This window comes from Oncorhynchus masou, chromosome 7 (assembly GCF_036934945.1).
Source record: "Oncorhynchus masou masou isolate Uvic2021 chromosome 7, UVic_Omas_1.1, whole genome shotgun sequence".
Lineage (NCBI taxonomy): Eukaryota > Metazoa > Chordata > Actinopteri > Salmoniformes > Salmonidae > Oncorhynchus > Oncorhynchus masou.
This window is the reverse complement of record NC_088218.1, coordinates 9878255-9896985: the sequence shown is the minus strand read 5'-3', so window position 1 is coordinate 9896985 and position 18731 is coordinate 9878255. Positions and strand designations below refer to the sequence as shown.

Genomic DNA, 18731 nt, shown 5'->3' with positions numbered 1-18731 from the left:
GACAAACTTTTCCTACCCGAGTTCTGTGGCTTAATCGAGTGTGCCTACTGTGCTGGCCAATCGGATAGCTCAAATCACTGTGACGACAGCTTCCACGACCAATGCCACAGCAAAGTTTGATACGAGCCAATGTAAGATTTTATAACTTTTAAGACAATGACCAGAGAGAGACTTTCAGAGAAAACAGCAAAGAGCTGCTGTTTTTATGAGTGACTTTTTATTCTGGACTGTCATCACTGTTTTTATTCAACACTCCTACAAAACATAAAACATGATTTTCTCTACTTCCACTGGTGCTGCAGTTGTAATGAATGAGTAGCCAAGTGAATCGATGCCCTGCGTTTCTATGATCATTAGCAACTCCTTATGTCTATTTTAATATCAAGGAATATTTCACTTTCTCTGGTCATAGGAGCAACATGAATTTGTGCAGATGTGGTGTGACTCGAGTTTCGCCATCAGGTGGAAGACGGTGTCCCCTCTCTCTGGTCAGACTCACTGGAGGAAAGGAAGGAGAGAGCAGGGACCGTGAGAGGCTGCTCCCTCCCTCCCTCCACTGAGACTAACGCCATGTTCAGAACAACTAGAAACTGGGAAATCTCAGACTTCTGACTTCAGTGCGTCTCAGACTTCTGTCTTACCTGAAATCTGTTTAACCGAATCTCAGACATCCGACTTCACAACTGGGAACTCAGAATAAATTAGATCCGAATGAGGAAAATAGCTTTGAACGGTCATCCAACTCAGAATTCCAAGTGGGAAACTCGGGCGTCTTTCTAGAGCTCTGACTTTCCGACCTGAAGATGACGTTATGATTTGACCTCGTTTTTTTTTAAGAATCCCAAGTTGTCTTGAAAGCACCATGACAGATAGAGGTCCCATCAGTCCAGTCAAATAAAGAAGCAAAATATTAGCAAATGATTTCCATTTATGCTCAGCTGTGCCTCACAAATGCTACACCAACTGATCTATTTTCTATCAAAGGTAAAATTTTGAAATATAATATGGTCTGAGAAGAACAATATTTGCAGGCCAGACATATAGTCAATATGCTGTGATAATGTATCAGGCCAGGCATATAGTCAATATGCTGTGATAATGTATCAGGCCAGACATATAGTCAATATGCTGTGATAATGTATCAGGCCAGACATATAGTCAATATGCTGTGATAATGTATCAGGCCAGACATATAGTCAATATGCTGTGATAATGTATCAGGCCAGGCATATAGTCAATATGCTGTGATAATGTATCAGGCCAGACATATAATGTCAATATGCAATATGCTGCTGTGATAATGTATCAGGCCAGACATATAGTCAATATGCTGTGATAATGTATCAGGCCAGGCATATAGTCAATATGCTGTGATAATGTATCAGGCCAGACATATAGTCAATATGCTGTGATAATGTATCAGGCCAGGCATATAGTCAATATGCTGTGATAATGTATCAGGCCAGACATATAGTCAATATGCTGTGATAATGTATCAGGCCAGGCATATAGTCAATATGCTGTGATAATGTATCAGGCCAGCATATAGTCAATATATATGTCAATATGCTGTGATAATGTATCAGGCCAGGCATATAGTCAATATGCTGTGATAATGTATCAGGCCAGGCATATAGTCAATATGCTGTGATAATAGCAGGCCAGGCATATAGTCAATATGCTGTGATAATGTCAGGCCAGGATAATGATAATCAGGCCAGGCATATAGTCAATATGCTGTGATAATGTATCAGGCCAGGCATATATCCAATATGCTGTGATAATGTATCAGGCCAGACATATAGTCAATATGCTGTGATAATGTATCAGGCCAGGCATATAGTCAATATGCTGTGATAATGTATCAGGCCAGGCATATAGTCAATATGCTGTGATAATGTATCAGGCCAGACATATAGTCAATATGCTGTGATAATGTAGCAGGCCAGGCATATAGTCAATATGCTGTGATAATGTAGCAGGCCAAACCTCATTCATACAGAACAGTTTTTATTAGGTTAATATTTTAATTATGAAGTCATGTTTAAAGATCTGAGTGGTAGATCTCGGTTAACATTTTGAGAAAGTGGTCTTGATTCAGTAAAGGTTGGTGCCCAATGCTTTATAGCATGAGACTGTGTGAGTGTGTTTCCACTCTTATCAGCCCGCAGATAGTCGGCTGAAAATGACCAGATGAAAACAAGGAGACAACGGAGGGGTTCTGTCATGTCTTGTGACACTGAGATGGATTCTGTTATCAATAACACACTAGCATTCTGATGGAGGGTGGGGTTGCTCAGGCGGCCCTTTGTGTGGGAGTTTGTGAGATCCTGTATCCTGTGTGTGTGTGTTTCTCTTATTGTGTGTGTTTGTATTTCATAGCCCGGAGCCCAGACTCCATTATTCCATGAACATAGAGAGAGAGAGGGGGGGGAGATGGAGAGAGAGAGAGAGAGAGAGATGGGGGGGAGAGAGGGAGAGAGAGAGAGAGAGATGGGGGGAGAGAGGGAGAGAGAGAGAGAGAGCGAGAGAGAGAGAGATACATTTTGTCTAACTCACGCGTGTCGTTTCAGTCTAAACTTTGGAAACAACCTCGAAACTGTTTTCAAGGGAAACCCTCGCTGACGCGGGAAAGCCTGTCTGATTCACCACTGAACAGTGTGTTTGTGTGAGTGTTGCCGTGGCAGGGTGGGGCTGCAGAAGGAAAGAGAGCAGGGAACAAGTAAGGACCTAACGGTCGGAGCTAGATATAGAGGTCTGGAAGTGTGTGTGTTAGGGTTTGGTCTCTTGCTCAGCCAGAGGAAAGTCAGTGTTAAGAGTGTGAGTGAGACTTCTAGCACAGTGGAGGGTTTTAATGTTACATTTTTTGTACTTATACGCATAGGTACATAGGCACGGGCACGCACTAACACACACACACACACACACACACAAAGACACACACACACACACACACACACACACACACACACACACACACACTGGTCTTGCATAAACAGCACCTTTGGAACAGATATACACATTTCTTCACTTTGGCAACTCTCTCTCACTCTCACTCTCTCCCTCTTTCTCTCTCTCTTTCTCTGTCTCTCACACTCAACCCCTCTCCCTCTGTCTCTCTCATCTACCCTCCCTCCCCCTCCCTCCTCTGTTATTAATAGAATAGACTAGAGGCTATGATAACCTCTGGCAGCATCAGTGTTATGAATGTTTGAGTGTATCCTACAGTACAATGAGCCATCAGTCACTAATAGTGTTCTTCCAACAGTCTAGTAAACTCAGTCTAGTAAACTCAGTCTGGTTAACTCAGTCTAGTAAACTCAGTCTAGTAAACTCAGTCTGGTAAACTCAGTCTAGTAAACTCAGTCTGGTTAACTCAGTCTAGTAAACTCAGTCTGGTTAACTCAGTCTGGTGAACTCAGTCTAGTAAACTCAGTCTGGTTAACTCAGTCTAGTAAACTCAGTCTAGTAAACTCAGTCTGGTAAACTCAGTCTAGTAAACTCAGTCTGGTAAACTCAGTCTAGTAAACTCAGTCTAGTAAACTCAGTCTAGTAAACTCAGTCTAGTTAACTCAGTCTAGTAAACTCAGTCTAGTAAACTCAGTCTGGTAAACTCAGTCTAGTAAACTAAGTCTGGTAAACTCAGTCTAGTAAACTCAGTCTAGTAAACTCAGTCTAGTGAACTCAGTCTAGTGAACTCAGTCTAGTAAACTCAGTCTAGTAAACTCAGTCTAGTAAACTCAGTCTAGTTAACTCAGTCTGGTGAACTCAGTCTAGTAAACTCAGTCTAGTAAACTCAGTCTAGTAAACTCAGCCTGGTTAACTCAGTCTAGTGAACTCAGTCTAGTAAACTCAGTCTAGTGAACTCAGTCTAGTAAACTCAGCCTGGTTAACTCAGTCTAGTAAACTCAGTCTAGTAAACTCAGTCTAGTAAACTCAGTCTAGTAAACTCAGTCTGGTTAACTCAGTCTGGTTAACTCAGTCTAGTAAACTCAGTCTAGTAAACTCAGTCTGGTTAACTCAGCCTAGTAAACTCAGTCTAGTAAACTCAGTCTGGTAAACTCAGTCTGGTTAACTCAGTCTGGTAAACTCAGTCTAGTAAACTCAGTCTGGTTAACTCAGTCTGGTTAACTCAGTCTAGTAAACTCAGTCTAGTAAACTCAGTCTAGTAAACTCAGTCTAGTAAACTCAGTCTGGTTAACTCAGTCTGGTTAACTCAGTCTAGTAAACTCAGTCTGGTTAACTCAGTCTGGTTAACTCAGTCTAGTAAACTCAGCCTGGTTAACTCAGTCTAGTAAACTCAGTCTAGTAAACTCAGTCTGGTTAACTCAGTCTGGTTAACTCAGTCTAGTAAACTCAGTCTGGTTAACTCAGTCTGGTTAACTCAGTCTAGTAAACTCAGTCTAGTAAACTCAGTCTGGTTAACTCAGTCTAGTAAACTCAGTCTAGTAAACTCAGCCTGGTTAACTCAGTCTAGTAAACTCAGTCTAGTAAACTCAGTCTGGTTAACTCAGTCTGGTTAACTCAGTCTAGTAAACTCAGTCTGGTTAACTCAGTCTGGTAAACTCAGTCTAGTGAACTCAGTCTAGTAAACTCAGTCTAGTGAACTCAGTCTAGTAAACTCAGTCTAGTGAACTCAGCCTGGTAAATTCATGTTATTCTAGTTAGTGCTCTCTTTCTCTCTTTCTCTCCTCCTTTTCTCTCTACCTATGCCACTCTCTCTCCCCCTCTCTCTCCCTCTCTCTCCCCCTCTCTTTCCCTCTCTCTCCCTCTCTTTCTCTCCCTCTCTCTTTCCCTCCCTCTCCCTCTCTCTTTCCCTATCTCTCCCTCTCTCTCCCCCCCCTCCCTCTCTCTTTCCCCCTCTCTCTCCCTCTCTCTTTCCCCCTCTCCCTCTCTCTTTCCCCCTCTCTCTCCCTCTCTCTCCCCCTCTCTTTCCCTCTCTCTCCCTCTCTTTCTCTCCCTCTCTCTTTCCCTCCCTCTCCCTCTCTCTTTCCCTATCTCTCCCTCTCTCTCCCCCCCTCCCCTCCCCTCTCTTTCTCTTTCCCCCTCTCTCCCTCTCTCTCTCCCCTCTCTTTCCCTCTCTCTCCCTCTCTTTTCTCCCTCTCTCTTTCCCTCCCTCTCCCTCTCTCTTTCCCTATCTCTCCCTCTCTCTCCCCCTCCCCTCCCCTCTCTCTTTCCCCCTCTCTCTCCCTCTCTCTTTCCCCCTCTCCCTCTCTCATCCCCCCCTCTCTCTCCCTCTCTCTTTCCCCCTCTCCCCCTCTCTCTCCCCCTCCCCTCTCTCTCTCCCTCTCTCATTCCCCCTCTCTCCCCCTCTCTCTTTCCCCCTCTCCCCCTCTCTCTCCCCCCTCCCCTCTCTCTCTCCCTCTCTCTTTCCCCCTCTCCCCCCCCCTCTCCCCTCTCTCTCCCCCTCTCTCTCCCCCTCTCTCTCCCCCCCTCCCCCTCTCTCTCTCCCTCTCTCTTTCCCCCCTCCCCCTCTCTCTCCCCCTCCCCCTCTCTCTCCCTCTCTCTTTCCCCCTCTCCCCCTCTCTCTCCCCCTCCCCTCTCTCTCTGTCTCCTTTTGCAGTAGTGTTATGAGAGCAGGATACTGTATTTTTATTCCCATGCCCTAATAAGGCTGTCTGATCTCCTCCAGGGAATACTAGTGTCTGTAAGGAGACTAGAAGAAAATAAGAAAGAGAGGGAGAGAGGAGGAGCGTGAGGAGAAAGAAAGATTGGAGAAAAAGAGTGGCGGGGGAAAGTTGTCTGAGAGTTTTGGTTCTCTATGGTCTCTGTAGTTCAATCCTCATGGGTGTCATTCTGATAACACAACATAACACAACACAACACACAGCAACATTCCATTACAGTCACGTGATAGATGGACAATGTAAAGGAAACTATGTCTATCTCATTTCACTGAAGCTCAGGTTTGTAGACACTAACAGAAGTGAGGAGTGAGGGAGTTTGGTTCAGGTTTGTAGACACTAACAGAAGTGAGGAGTGAGGGAGTTTGGTTCATGTTTGTAGACACTAACAGAAGTGAGGAGTGAGAGAGTTTGGTTCAGGTTTGTAGACACTAACAGAAGTGAGGAGTGAGGGAGTTTGGTTCAGGTATGTAGACACCAACAGAAGTGAGGAGTGAGGGAGTTTGGTTCAGGTTTGTAGACACTAACAGAAGTGAGGAGTGAGGGACTTTGGTTCAGGTTTGTAGACACTAACAGAAGTGAGGAGTGAGGGAGTTTGGTTCAGGTTTGTAGACACTAACAGAAGTGAGGAGTGAGGGAGTTTGGTTCAGGTTTGTAGACACTAACAGAAGTGAGGAGTGAGGGAGTTTGGTTCAGGTTTGTAGACACTAACAGAAGTGAGGAGTGAGGGAGTTTGGTTCAGGTTTGTAGACACTAACAGAAGTGAGGAGTGAGGGAGTTTGGTTCAGGTTTGCAGACACTAACAGAAGTGAGGAGTGAGGGAGTTTGGTTCAGGTTTGCAGACACTAACAGAAGTGAGGAGTGAGGGAGTTTGGTTCAGGTTTGTAGACACTAACAGAAGTGAGGAGTGAGGGAGTTTGGTTCAGGTTTGTAGACACTAACAGAAGTGAGGAGTGAGGGAGTTTGGTTCAGGTTTGCAGACACTAACAGAAGTGAGGAGTGAGGGAGTTTGGTTCAGGTTTGTAGACACTAACAGAAGTGAGGAGTGAGGGACTTTGGTTCAGGTTTGTAGACACTAACAGAAGTGAGGAGTGAGGGAGTTTGGTTCAGTTTCGTAGACACGAACAGAAGTGAGGAGTGAGGGAGTTTGGTTCAGGTTTGTAGACACTAACAGAAGTGAGGAGTGAGGGAGTTTGGTTCAGGTTTGTAGACACTAACAGGAGTGAGGAGTGAGGAGTTTGTGCCACATTCGGTCTTCAACGAGGTCCGGAGAGCCGCACTGAAAATGTGCTATATTTTCTCACTGTCAATTCTTTATTTATTATTGTCCTCTAAACATCATTTTGGGAATTTTGATGCTCCCTGACTGTCCATCTTTAATTTAGGTGATTATCAGTGGTGATCATCAGTGAGCTGGACACAGTCAAGAAACTGCATGAATGTAGGTCCATTATCATTTCTACAGTTTCCATTTGGTTTTTGTCAATTTAAAGTATATTGAGTTTGTTTCCCCCGTCAGAATATATGTATTTTTAAATAATGCGTACACACGCGGGCCAAATTGACCCCCTTGTATGTTTGACACCCCTTCACTAGACCACCCCCAGACCACCGGATGGGCCAGTCTAAGGGGCACCCAGCCCCATTCCTCTGGGTGTGGGCAAATACCAGAGGGGTGTGTGAAATAGTGGACAGTGTCTGTTCTAAAATCTCATTAGTACAGGTTTTACAAAACAATGGTGTGTGTGTGTGTGTGTGTGTGTGTGTGTGTGTGTGTGTGTGTGTGTGTGTGTGTGTGTGTGTGTGTGTGTGTGTGTGTGTGTGTGTGTGTGTGTGTGTGTGTGTGTGTGTGTGTGTGTGTGTGTGTGTGTGTGTGTGTACCATTAAGATGTGAGCGAAGGAGGAGTAGAGATGGAAAGTGCATTCTTTAAAGAAAAGGTTTTCAAAAGGGTTCCTTGGCTGTCCCCCATAGGATAACTATTTTTGGTTCCAGGTAGAACTATTTTGGGTTCTATGTAGAACTCTCTGTGTAAAGGGTTCTACGTGGAACTCAAAAGGGTTCTACCTGGAACCAAAAAGGGTTATTCAAAGCGTTCTCCTATGGGGACAGCTGAAGAACCCTTTTATTAAGTTCTTAGATAGCACCTTTTTATATCCGAGTGTAGAGAGAGAGTAGTGGTCAACAAACCTACTAGCCTTTGAACTACCACTAACACTTAGAAAGAGATCAAGACAGACAGAGAAAGGGAGAGGGGGAGAGAGAGTCCTGCCAAGCTCTCTATCAGCCAGGTCACGAGACCAACACAATGACAGCTTTTGTATCTCACTGTGTGTGGGTGTGTCCATAGCTCTGCTTTGTATGTGCAGATAGTGATAATAATGTACTCTATTACAGAGAGAGAGAGAGAGACAGAGAGAGGGGGGGCAGAAAGAGAGGGAGAGAGAGAGAGAGAGAGAGAGAGAGAGAGAGAAGGGGAAGGGAGGGGAGGGGGCAGACAGAGAGAGAGAGAGAGAGAAGGGGAGAGAGAGAGAGAGAGAGAGAGAGAGAGAGAGAGAGAGAGAGGGGGGGGGAGAGAGAGAGGGATGAAGATGTGAAACTTTACTGATGGGGCAAACCACATTCCTCGTTCTGCATGGTTAGCAACCACACACACAGTTTCAACCAATCACATCTCTCTCCTAGGAATGACCCCTCAACACATTGTTCACACACACACACACACACACACACACACACACACACACACACACACACACACACACACACACACACACACACACACACACACACACACACACACACACACCAACCAATACTCAATCAATGTGTTGAGCACATAACAGCTGTTTTCTATCATCTGTGCTGAGGACCAGACACTGGAATGTGTGACAGATTAACGCGTGTAGGTGTGTGTGTCTCTGTGCTGAAAAAGTAACGTCTCTCCAGTCCATAGGCCCAGTCATATTAGTGTGATGGATCCATTACATTGGTCATAACACAAGGCAATAATATGCTGATACATATGACAGCACACACACACACTCACCCCGCTTTAACACAAACACTGTTAGGTAGGCGGACATCTGGGCTCTCTCACTCCTCTTAGCTAGGGGAGGAGGTACTGTACCTTGACTCTGACTGGTACAGTGAGGTAGCAGTAGCAGGCCTGTCATGCATGTGTTCACTGGAGGAACCACACCTTATAGGCAGCACAGGGAAACCTAGAGTAAAGCAAAAACACTCTCTCTCTCTCCTACTCTCGAAATGTCTCATCTTGGTGGCAGCTGCATTGGCAAAATGAATGTCTGTGTTTCATTGGTATAACGTGTTTTGACTTGTGTGAGTGTTGACACATGAAACACAAGAATAACAGGTTTCCAACTGAAGTTAGCTAAATTACAGTGACAGAACTCTGATAATGCTAAGCTACTGTATGCTATTACTTAATATCATGGAACACCTTGGCTTGGTTTTGCAATTTCGCTTCTGTCAGACTGTTGAGTGATTGATCGGTTGTAGATATTGTTGATGTTGTGTGTATCTGGGAACTTGGGACTTGGAAATATTCAACATCTGAATAAGTGCGTTCAAAAATACTGGGACTTCAAGGAAAAATGGTCATCCAACGTGGAATCTCTGGGATCATCCTAGAGCTCCAACTTCTCTGACCTGAAGATCACTGACCGGTGTCTCCAGTGTCCTAGACTCTTACAGTAGCTATGGGAGCCAGCTAAAACACACAAGTTACAGCTAAAGGTAAGGCTAAGAGTAGCAGCTAAAGGCAGCTAAATGAAATGTAGCTAAGGGAAGCTAAATAAACTAAGGGTAGCAAAATTAAGCTACGGGTTGCTAAATTAAGCTAAGGGTAGCTAAATGAAGATGAGGGTAGCTAAGTGAAGCTAAGGGTAGCTAAATAAGCTAAGGGTAGCTAAATGAAGATGAGGGTAGCTAAGTGAAACTAGGGGCAGCTAAATAAGCTAAGGGTAGATAAATAAGCTAAGGGTAGCTAAATAAGCTAAGGGTAGCTAAATAAGCTAAGGGTAGCTAAATAAGCTAAGGGTAGCTAAATAAGCTATGGGTAGATAAATAAGCTAAGGGTAGCTAAATAAGCTAAGGGTAGCTAAAGAAAGCCAAAGGTACCATAGCTAATGCTAGCCTAAAGGTGAATGCATTCCTCTGAGCAAAGTGGGACATTTTTTGTTCATCTCATCAGGAAATTCCTTGGTGAGGGGGGAAGCAAGTTTGTGTGTGTATGCGTGTGTGTGCGAGGCCAAACTTATACCCACAGATATTATGGAACATTCTGAGTTATAAACTTTCTATACACTGTATAGGCCTGGTATAAGAGAAGTGGGAGATATATACAGTACTGGAAACCTTTTCAGAGGGGAGTGAAGAGTCAATTCCATGACCATTACTCACTTCACAAGCTAGACTTGTCCAGTCTGCGGAGTGTGTCGAACTGTACTATTTCATTAGAGTATTAAATACACAGCCCTGAACTTTATCTTGCAAAAACAGACATTACATTTCCTCCACAACTTCCTACTGCATTTTGCATGTGTGTGTGTGCGTGCGTGTGTGCTTGTGTGTGCGTGTGTGTGTGTGTATGTATGCATGTGTCCAGAGTAATTGTTTTTAAGGTAAAATGTGTAGAGAATAATACTTTGTTATCTGAGGTTGGCTTGTGGTGCCTGAGGAAGACAGATGTTCTCCAGGGTGTGTGTGTGTACGTACGTGTGCATGTGTCTCTCCTCTTCTCTCTCCCTTCTCACTTCTCCCTCCCTCTCTCCTCTTCTCTCTCCTCCTCTCTCCCTTCCCTCCCTCTCTCTCTTCTCTCTCTCTTCTCTCTCCTCCCTTCCCTCTCTCCTTTCTCTCTCCTTTCCTTCCCTCTCTCCTTTCTCTCTCCTCCCTGCCTCCCTTCGCTCCCTCGCTCCCTTCCCTCCCTCCCTCCTCTTCTCTCTCCTCCTCTCAGGGTTTGGCCCATGTCCAGCATTTGGTGGAAACTCTGAGTGCTGCCTCGCCTTGGCTTCCCTCCCCTGTGTGCGTGCGTGTGTGCGTGTGTGTGTGTGTTGCCTTGGCTTCCTTCCCCTCTTCTTCAACATTCCTCTGCCTTTATGATTGTTCCCAGCAACCGTGTGTGTCCTGCTTTAATGTAGAGCTACATGATATCTTTGTGACAAGGTTTCCAGCAGAACCCCCCCCCCCCAGCCACAGTACCTGTATCATCACGGCTGGACTGTGTTTCCAGCCAAAGCCCAACAACACTGTGTGTGCATCCTTCCCGTGTGTGTGTGTGTGTGTGTGTGTGTGTGTGTGTGTGTGTGTGTGTGTGTGTGTGTGTGTGTGTGTGTGTGTGTGTGTGTGTGTGTGTGTGTGTGTGTGTGTGTGTGTGTGTGTGTGTGTGTGTGTGTGTGTGTGTGTGTGTGTGTGTGTGTGGGCCTATGTAGTTCCCCACCACCACACGTCACCACAGAAGGTTTTCAACATTAATAGGCCTATGTAGTTCCCCACCAGCACACGTCACCACAGAAGGTTTTCAACGTTTTCATGCATCAGAAGCAGTCCAGAGTAAAGCTGAGTCTTCAGAATGCCAGCTACTGTATATATCTTTAACCGAAAGATCGCTGGTTCGAATCCCTGAGCTGACTGTGAAAAATCTGTAGATGTGCCCTTCAGCAAGGCACTTAACCCTAATTGCTCCTGTAAGTTGCTTTAGCTAGAATGACAACCATTTTAAAATTAAAAATCTCCTGGCCTCAATCCCAAAAGAATGGGAAAAAACTTAACAAGCGGAACTTTCCCTTTAAGATACCACTTAACCACTTACTCAGTCTTACAGGCTTCATAATATTGGCGTTGGGTGGAAACTAATAAGTAGTGTAAAAAAAATCACAAGGTTCTGTTATGGCTCAAAATGGCCTGAAACAAAGAACGTTCTTCTGAAACTCGCCATTTATTCTTGTTCTGAGAAATGAAGGCTATTCAATGTGAGAAATTGCCAAGAAACTGAAGATCTCTTTCAACACTGTGTACTACTCCCTTCACAGAACAGCGCAAACTGGCTCTAAACAGAATAGAAAGAGATGTGGGAGGCCCCGGTGCACAACTGAGCAAGAGGACAAGTACATTAGAGTGTCTAGTTTGAGAAACAGACGCAACACAAGTGCTCAACTGGCAGCTTCATTAAATAATACCCGCAAAACACTAGTCTCAACGTCAACAGGATCCGGGATGCTGGCCTTCTAGGCAGAGTTGCAACGAAAAAGACATATCTCAGTCTGGCCAATAAAAATAAAATATTAAGATGGGCAAAAGAACACAGCCACTGGACAGAGGAACTCTGATTAGAAGGCCAGCATCCCAGAGTCCCCTCTTCACTGTTGACATTGAGACTGGTGTTTTGCGGATACTATTTAACGAAGCTGCCACTCATCACAAGTTCTATTCTGGTGTTAACATGACAACTCACCCGTTAGTTTGGAGTGTTAGCGATGCAAGGACATTTCTAAGTGACCCCGAACTTTTGAATGGTATTATAAATGTGACACACTCCTAAATAATTAGCTATTAATAAAGATAATTAAAGATCGCAACACACCACATCTGTTTTGAATGATGAACGTACTGTTCATGAGTTCCTTTCTCTAACTTCTTATCATACACTTTCCTTTTTACACCTTCTTATTCTCTTTCTCTCCTTCTCTACTCGTCTACCTTCCTCCCTCTTCTCCTTGTCCCTCCCTCTTCCCTCTCTCTCTGTAGGAGGAGAATGAAATCCCAACCAGTGTGTTTGTCAAGGATACTGTTCCTTTCCCCCGTGAAGCTGAGGAGGGGGAGGAGCCCACCGCCGTCATCGACGCCAACCGCTCCACGGAGGAGGGGCTTCACACCATCGACCTATCCTCAGACGAGGACGTAGGGCTGGAGGCGGACCTGGACGAGGTGGGAGATGACGTATACGAGCTGGCCGGAGAGCACACAGACAAATCCCGCACGGATAAGTTTAAGCGCTCTAGTCTAAAGAAGGTGAGTGATGGAGAAAACCGGCATTTAGGGGTCAAGGTCTATGGGTGAGAGGTTAGGGGTCAAAGTCATGTTCTGTGGCCGTGTGGCGTTTTCAATTCTGACTATTGATGTATTGCAGAGCTTAAGATCAGGGGTCGGAGGTTAGGGGTAAGGGTTAGGAGATTTCCTGCTATGTACTGACTGCATGGTATTGCACAATGTATTGCAGGTGGACAGTCTGAAGAGGGCCTTCTCCAAAGCGAATATAGAGAAGAAGATGAACAAGATTGTGTCACAGGAGAAACGAGAGAAGATGAAGAAGAGCCTGACACCCAACCACCCAAAGAGTTCCTCCTTCAAAGTGTCCCCTCTCACGTTCAGCATCAAGAAGGTCAGTACACACCCACACACACACAAACACTCACACTGTTATGGATTCATCTGACATGACTACATCCTGCTGTAACAGAATCGTAAGTCTGAGGGCCAACCTGAAGCTGAAGCAGAGGTGGAGGCCTCATCCCAGACCGGGGTCTCGCCTACTGCCGTGGCCTCCATTGAGATCTCCCCGCTGGCCAGCCCTGATGAGGAGGTCCTCTTCACCGAGGTGCACTCCCAACTGGCTCCAGGGCTGGAGGAGTCCAAGGCTGAGGCTTTGGAGATGGAAGAGCTGGCTGTCAGTGAAGTTCCAGAATCTGACGAAATTCCAGAATCCAACGGTTTTTCTGATTCCAAACCGTTCCTAGAATCCGACGTTCCTGAGGCGGATGTGGATCTGTCGGTTATGACGGAGGGAGTGAGGGAGGAGTACACTCTCTCTGCCACGCTCCCGCATGATGCCTTCCACTCTATCTCACCCTTCGATGAGGAAGACAGGGAGGAGAAAGTGCAGCGGGAGAAAGAGTAGGAGACGGAAGGAGAGAAAGAGTAGGAGAAGGAAGGAGAGAAACAGTAGAAGGAAGGAGAGAAGAAAGTGTAGAAAGAGGTGGAGGAGAAGGAAGAGGAGTAGGAGGAGGAGGGGAGACTTGTGGAAGAGGAGGCCCAGCTGTCAAAGTCCCCTAAAACACACACACACAAAATAAATACACATACACCTATTCCCTAAAATACTTCCCCATTCCCACTCCCACACTCTGCCCATCATCCTCTAAAAACCTCAGACAGACCCTCTGTTCAAAAACACACACCCACACACACACAATTACAGTTCATGTCTGTGTGTCTTCCTGTATGTCATTGTGTGCAATCTATGTGCTTGCATGTGTGTGTGTGTGTGTGTGTGTGTGTGTGTGTGTGTGTGTGTGTGTGTGTGTGTGTGTGTGTGTGTGTGTGTGTGTGTGTGTGTGTGTGTGTGTGTGTGTGTGTGTGTGTGTGTGTGTGTGTGTGTGTGTGTGTGTGTGTGTGTGTGTGTGTGTGTGTGTGTGTGTGTGTGTGTGTGTGTGTGTGTGTGTGTGTGTGTGTGTGTGTGTGTGTGTGTGTGTGTGTGTGTGTTTGCGTGTGTGTGTGTGTGTGTGTCAGGGGCAGATGTCTGTTTCACATGTGAAAAAGGATGATGAAGTTGTTAAAAAGGTATAATTGTCTTCTTATGCTCCTGCTTAAAGTTTAAACCTAAACCTATATTTGTGTATGTAAGATGATAACTTTGTTTGACCTAATAGATACAATTCAAGCCAATCAGTACAATAGTTGTCACAATACTAGTAACAGATAACGTGATCTAACCAAAGATTGGCGATACTGTCTTCCATCTCGATTCTGGGAAACAGTTATTTTAGAAATGCTTCTATCCAGTGGCAGGTGTTTCTATAAAAAACACTGAAAATTCAGTGTAAAAACACTGAAAATTCATAGTAAATCTATGTTTCGTACCACGCAAGGAGGATCCTCGCCATCTTAGCTACATCTAGAATTTGACAGCATCTTCGACAGAACTAGTCATTTCTATGCGAAGCGGCCACGGCCAGACAGTGTGTCACGTTAAAACAAAGCTCTACACACATTGATACAAAACATGGATTTACTATCTTTCTGAGGTTTCTCTGCTGTTTATAGAACCACCTGCCACTGGACATGGACATTTATAAGATAACTGCTTTCCAGAATTGAGAACAACGAGAGTATCGCAAATACCAGGTTAATTGAAGAATCTATAGCAGCGTTTTGTATCGGCAAATCTGTAACTCCCAGTAATGGATACCAAAACTCTTTGGTTCTATCACATTATCTGGTGTACAATCTGTAGCTATCATCATTTATGATCCTCGAATATCTTAGTACTGTATCATCTCTCAGTGAATGTATAGAAAACATAGAGAGATATAGCATGGCAACAGTTGATAATAAAACATTATAAGGGTTCATACCACAGGGTCGTGGCACCTCCATTGGGGAGGACGGGCTCCTGGTAATGGCTCGAGCAGAATAAGTGGATTAGTATCAAATCCATCAATGCCATTCCGTTCACTCCGTTCCAGCCATTACAATGAGTCGTCCTCCCCTCAGCAGCCTCCCCTGGTTCATGCATAATGTACAACAGGTAATGACTCATTATTGTATATCTGTCGGCTTCAAGTAAAGTGTTCGTGAAGTAGTCTATGTCGTCTTCTCTTAATCCACTGGTGCCAAAGAAACTCCTCTTCAATATATCGTCCAGATTGTTAAAACTGTGATTGTCATGTTTCTTGCTCTTATATATAAAAAAAAGAAGCTATCTCCAGAATCCTTAGAATTCTAAATAAAAACATTGAAGCTGTCCTCCTCTCTCTTTAATTCCTCCTGTTGGGGACTTGTTGATTTGGATTAGACTAGATTATAGACATACAGATTATAAATTAGACAGCTATTGGTTGTCTTGTTCATTACAGCCACAGTGCGTAATATTTCCAGTAAGTTCAAGTAGTAAAATACACACCTTGAATTTGAGCCATATGATCGATTGCTATTTGCATGTGAAAATGTGCTCCAGGCTCAAGGCCTACCTTCCACTCTGATGGTGTGATGGAACATTTTATGTTTGTGCTTTTCTAATAACCAATTTCTGTGTTCGGTTTGTGCTTTTCTAGTAAGCAGTTTATGTATTCATGCAAGTGACTGAATCCTCATTATCAGTATCTGCAATTTGGCAGTACGGCCTGAACCTTGTTTTGAGAACAAAAGAATATCTCCGTTTCAAGGTTTCAGCTTGGAGAGAAGAAGCCTCATGAGGTATTGGTCTGTCACATACATGAACCGAACGTTAATGATTAATTAATTATGAATGATAAGCAAAGTCATGCCTATGTAACGTGTCTGTAAGCAGTATATAAGAGCTCTAACAGGACTGCCCCGAAAGAGCTCCTGACAGACGTGCACTATGGTGCATCAAGTTTGTTGGAACCTCTCCAGTTAACTGTTAATAAACAATGTTTCATTTAAGATTGACTTTGGGTGTCCCTGTGTAGAATTGCCACGACAATGGCATGCATGCACGCATCTCAACAAACTGTAACAGGCTATCGTAACCTGTCCAGTAGATTCAAAGCTCTGTATCAAGGCACAAGGTGAGACCCAAACGCAGACACAGGAGGCAGGTGGTTGGAGTCTTACAATGTGTATTAAACCAAAGGGTTCGGCAAGAGAACGGTCGTGGACAGGCAAGAGAGTCAAAACCAGATCAGAGTCCAGGAGGTACAGAGTGGCAGACAGGCTCGTGGTCAAGGCAGGCAGAATGGTCAGGCAGGCGGGTACAAAGTCCAGAAACAGGCAAGGGTCAAAACTGGGAGGACTAGAAAAAGGAGAATGCAAAAAGCAGGAGAAGGGAAAACGCTGGTTGACTTGGAAACATACAAGACGAACTGGCACAGAGATAAAGGAAACACAGGGATAAATACACTGGTGAAAACAAGCGACACCTGGAGGGGGTGGAGACAATCACAGGAACAGGTGAAACAGATCAGGGTGTGACACTCTGAGCATCAGACCTGGTCAAATTAGGTTCAACTCAAACATATTGAAGCATCAATTTGACACCAGTGTAACAATTTCAGGGGTAGCCCAGACCAGGACTCAAACCCAGGGGAATTGACAACACCTTAACCAACACGAAGAGTCCAGTCGACTGGGCAGTAGCGGTGCGTGAGTAAAATCACTGGGCAGTCAAGACAAAGGGAAGGTGCGTGAGTAAAATCACTGGGGAAGCCAAGCCAGGAAAAAAAAGCCACATCTGTCCAGTGGAGTCCACAAAGCATATTGTGTAACAAACAGTTACTGATTTCTCTAACTCTCTCCCTCTGTGTGTGTGTGTGTGTGTGTGTGTGTGTGTGTGTGTGTGTGTGTGTGTGTGTGTGTGTGTGTGTGTGTGTGTGTGTGTGTGTGTGTGTGTGTGTGTGTGTGTGTGTGGAAAAAACATGTTGACTCATCCTACTTTTAAAGAAACACCAATGCCGTCCTCCTCTCTTTCATGTTGTCGAAATGTTTTATGACTGTGTCATTCAGTACACAATTGTAGTTTTTGTTGTCCAAGACTACCTGGCTAAAATGCTAGCCTGCTAGCCTAACTCCCATTCATAGGCAACAATTAGCCAGCTAGTTAACATTAGCCTACTACAGCTAGGTACGTACTAAACTTCCATCCTCTCAGGCCAGAGGCACAATGTATGAATTTATTGTTGGATCAGAATCGCCGTTATAATCATTGGGCTGTACGGAGAATTTAATAAAACTATGTGTCCTAATCCCTATCTCCATTCATGGATAATCTACAGAAGGGCCTAATTTAGCTTGCTAGCTAGCTAGCCACTGGAGGACAACAAAACAACGAGATGCAACAATTACATTTTTTTGCAGTCAATGACATTTGGCTTGATGTGATGTGATTGGTGTGAAGCCAAATCCTAACTGGCTTCCATTGACACTTTTTTTTGGTGTTCCAGGCCCATTCACAGTTGAGGCCAAATGCTTGCGGGCTTCACTTACATTCAATGCTACATGTGGCAACAATATCCTACTCTTTTTGACCAGACAGCATCAGATATATGGGCTAGACATATAGAGACAGAGGGGCACTGTTTTGTCACTCTGATGTTTTCTCCAGTGAAATACATTCAGCCTCTTGAGAACTGAAGGAAAATTATGAAACACAGAAAGACAAAATACACATTATTTTTTAAGGGTTTTTTCTTGGTACATTTTTGGGGAAGCCTGGCTTCTATTGGCATCCATTAATACACACCACTGGTGCTGGGTTAAGGTCGCTATAGTATTTTGGTATTTTTGGAGTTCAATCACGTGATGATGTAGGAGATCAACATGGCTGCACCCTGCTCCTATAGCCTTTCACAGTGTACTCCTAAACAAACTTTACAAACGTTGGAGTTGTACATTGATGAGTGTTTCAACAGACTGCACAATGCAAATCTTAAATGTATTTGAGGTCCACTGCATTTGGATTACAGCAGTTGTCACCAACCTTTTCTGAGTCAAAAAGCAAGCCAAGATCTACCACTCAGTTTTGTGAACATGACTTACATTTTTTTTGACATTGACCTAATAATGTTGTGTATGAATGGGTTTGTGCAGTAGCCCTAATATACTGAACAGAAATATAAACGCAACATGCAACAATTTCAGTTACAGTTCATATAAGGAAATCAGTCAATTGAAATGTGCTCCCTAGTGGTGCAGTGGTCTAAAGCACTGCATCTCAGTGCTTGAGGTGTCACTACAGACACCCTGGATCAAATCCAAGCTGTTTCACAACTGGTTGTGTTTAGGAGTGCCATAGGGGAGTGTACAATTGACCTGGATTTGGTCATCATCGTAAATAAGAATGTGTTCTTAACTGACTTACCTTGGTTAAGAAAAGTTACATTTAAAAATTAATTAATCATGCTGTGTCATCAACTTCTTGATAGGCCACACCTGTAAAGTGGATGGATTATCTCGACAAAGGAGAAATGCTCACTAACAGAGCTGTAAACAAAATTTGAGCGAAATAATCTTTTTGTACATATGGAAAATATCAGGGATCTTTTATTTCAGCTCATGAAACATGGGACCATTATCACAGCATATTGGCCATATACCTGGCTGGCTAATATTGTTATTCTCAGATCATATTA

At 44.3% G+C, this 18731-nt stretch overlaps 1 protein-coding gene across 1 annotated transcript in view; it reads left to right on the top strand.

Moving 5' to 3' along the window:
* The window catches only part of cavin2b (caveolae associated protein 2b), a 15177-nt gene extending 1352 nt beyond the window's left edge, over positions 1–13825 (top strand). The window contains exons 3-5 of the mRNA XM_064970333.1: positions 12391–12654; positions 12863–13024; positions 13103–13825. Coding sequence (XP_064826405.1) covers positions 12391–12654; positions 12863–13024; positions 13103–13540 — 864 coding nt within the window. The 3' untranslated portion in view covers positions 13541–13825. The remainder of the gene's footprint in view (positions 1–12390; positions 12655–12862; positions 13025–13102) is intronic.
* The last annotated feature ends 4906 nt before the right edge of the window (positions 13826–18731 follow it).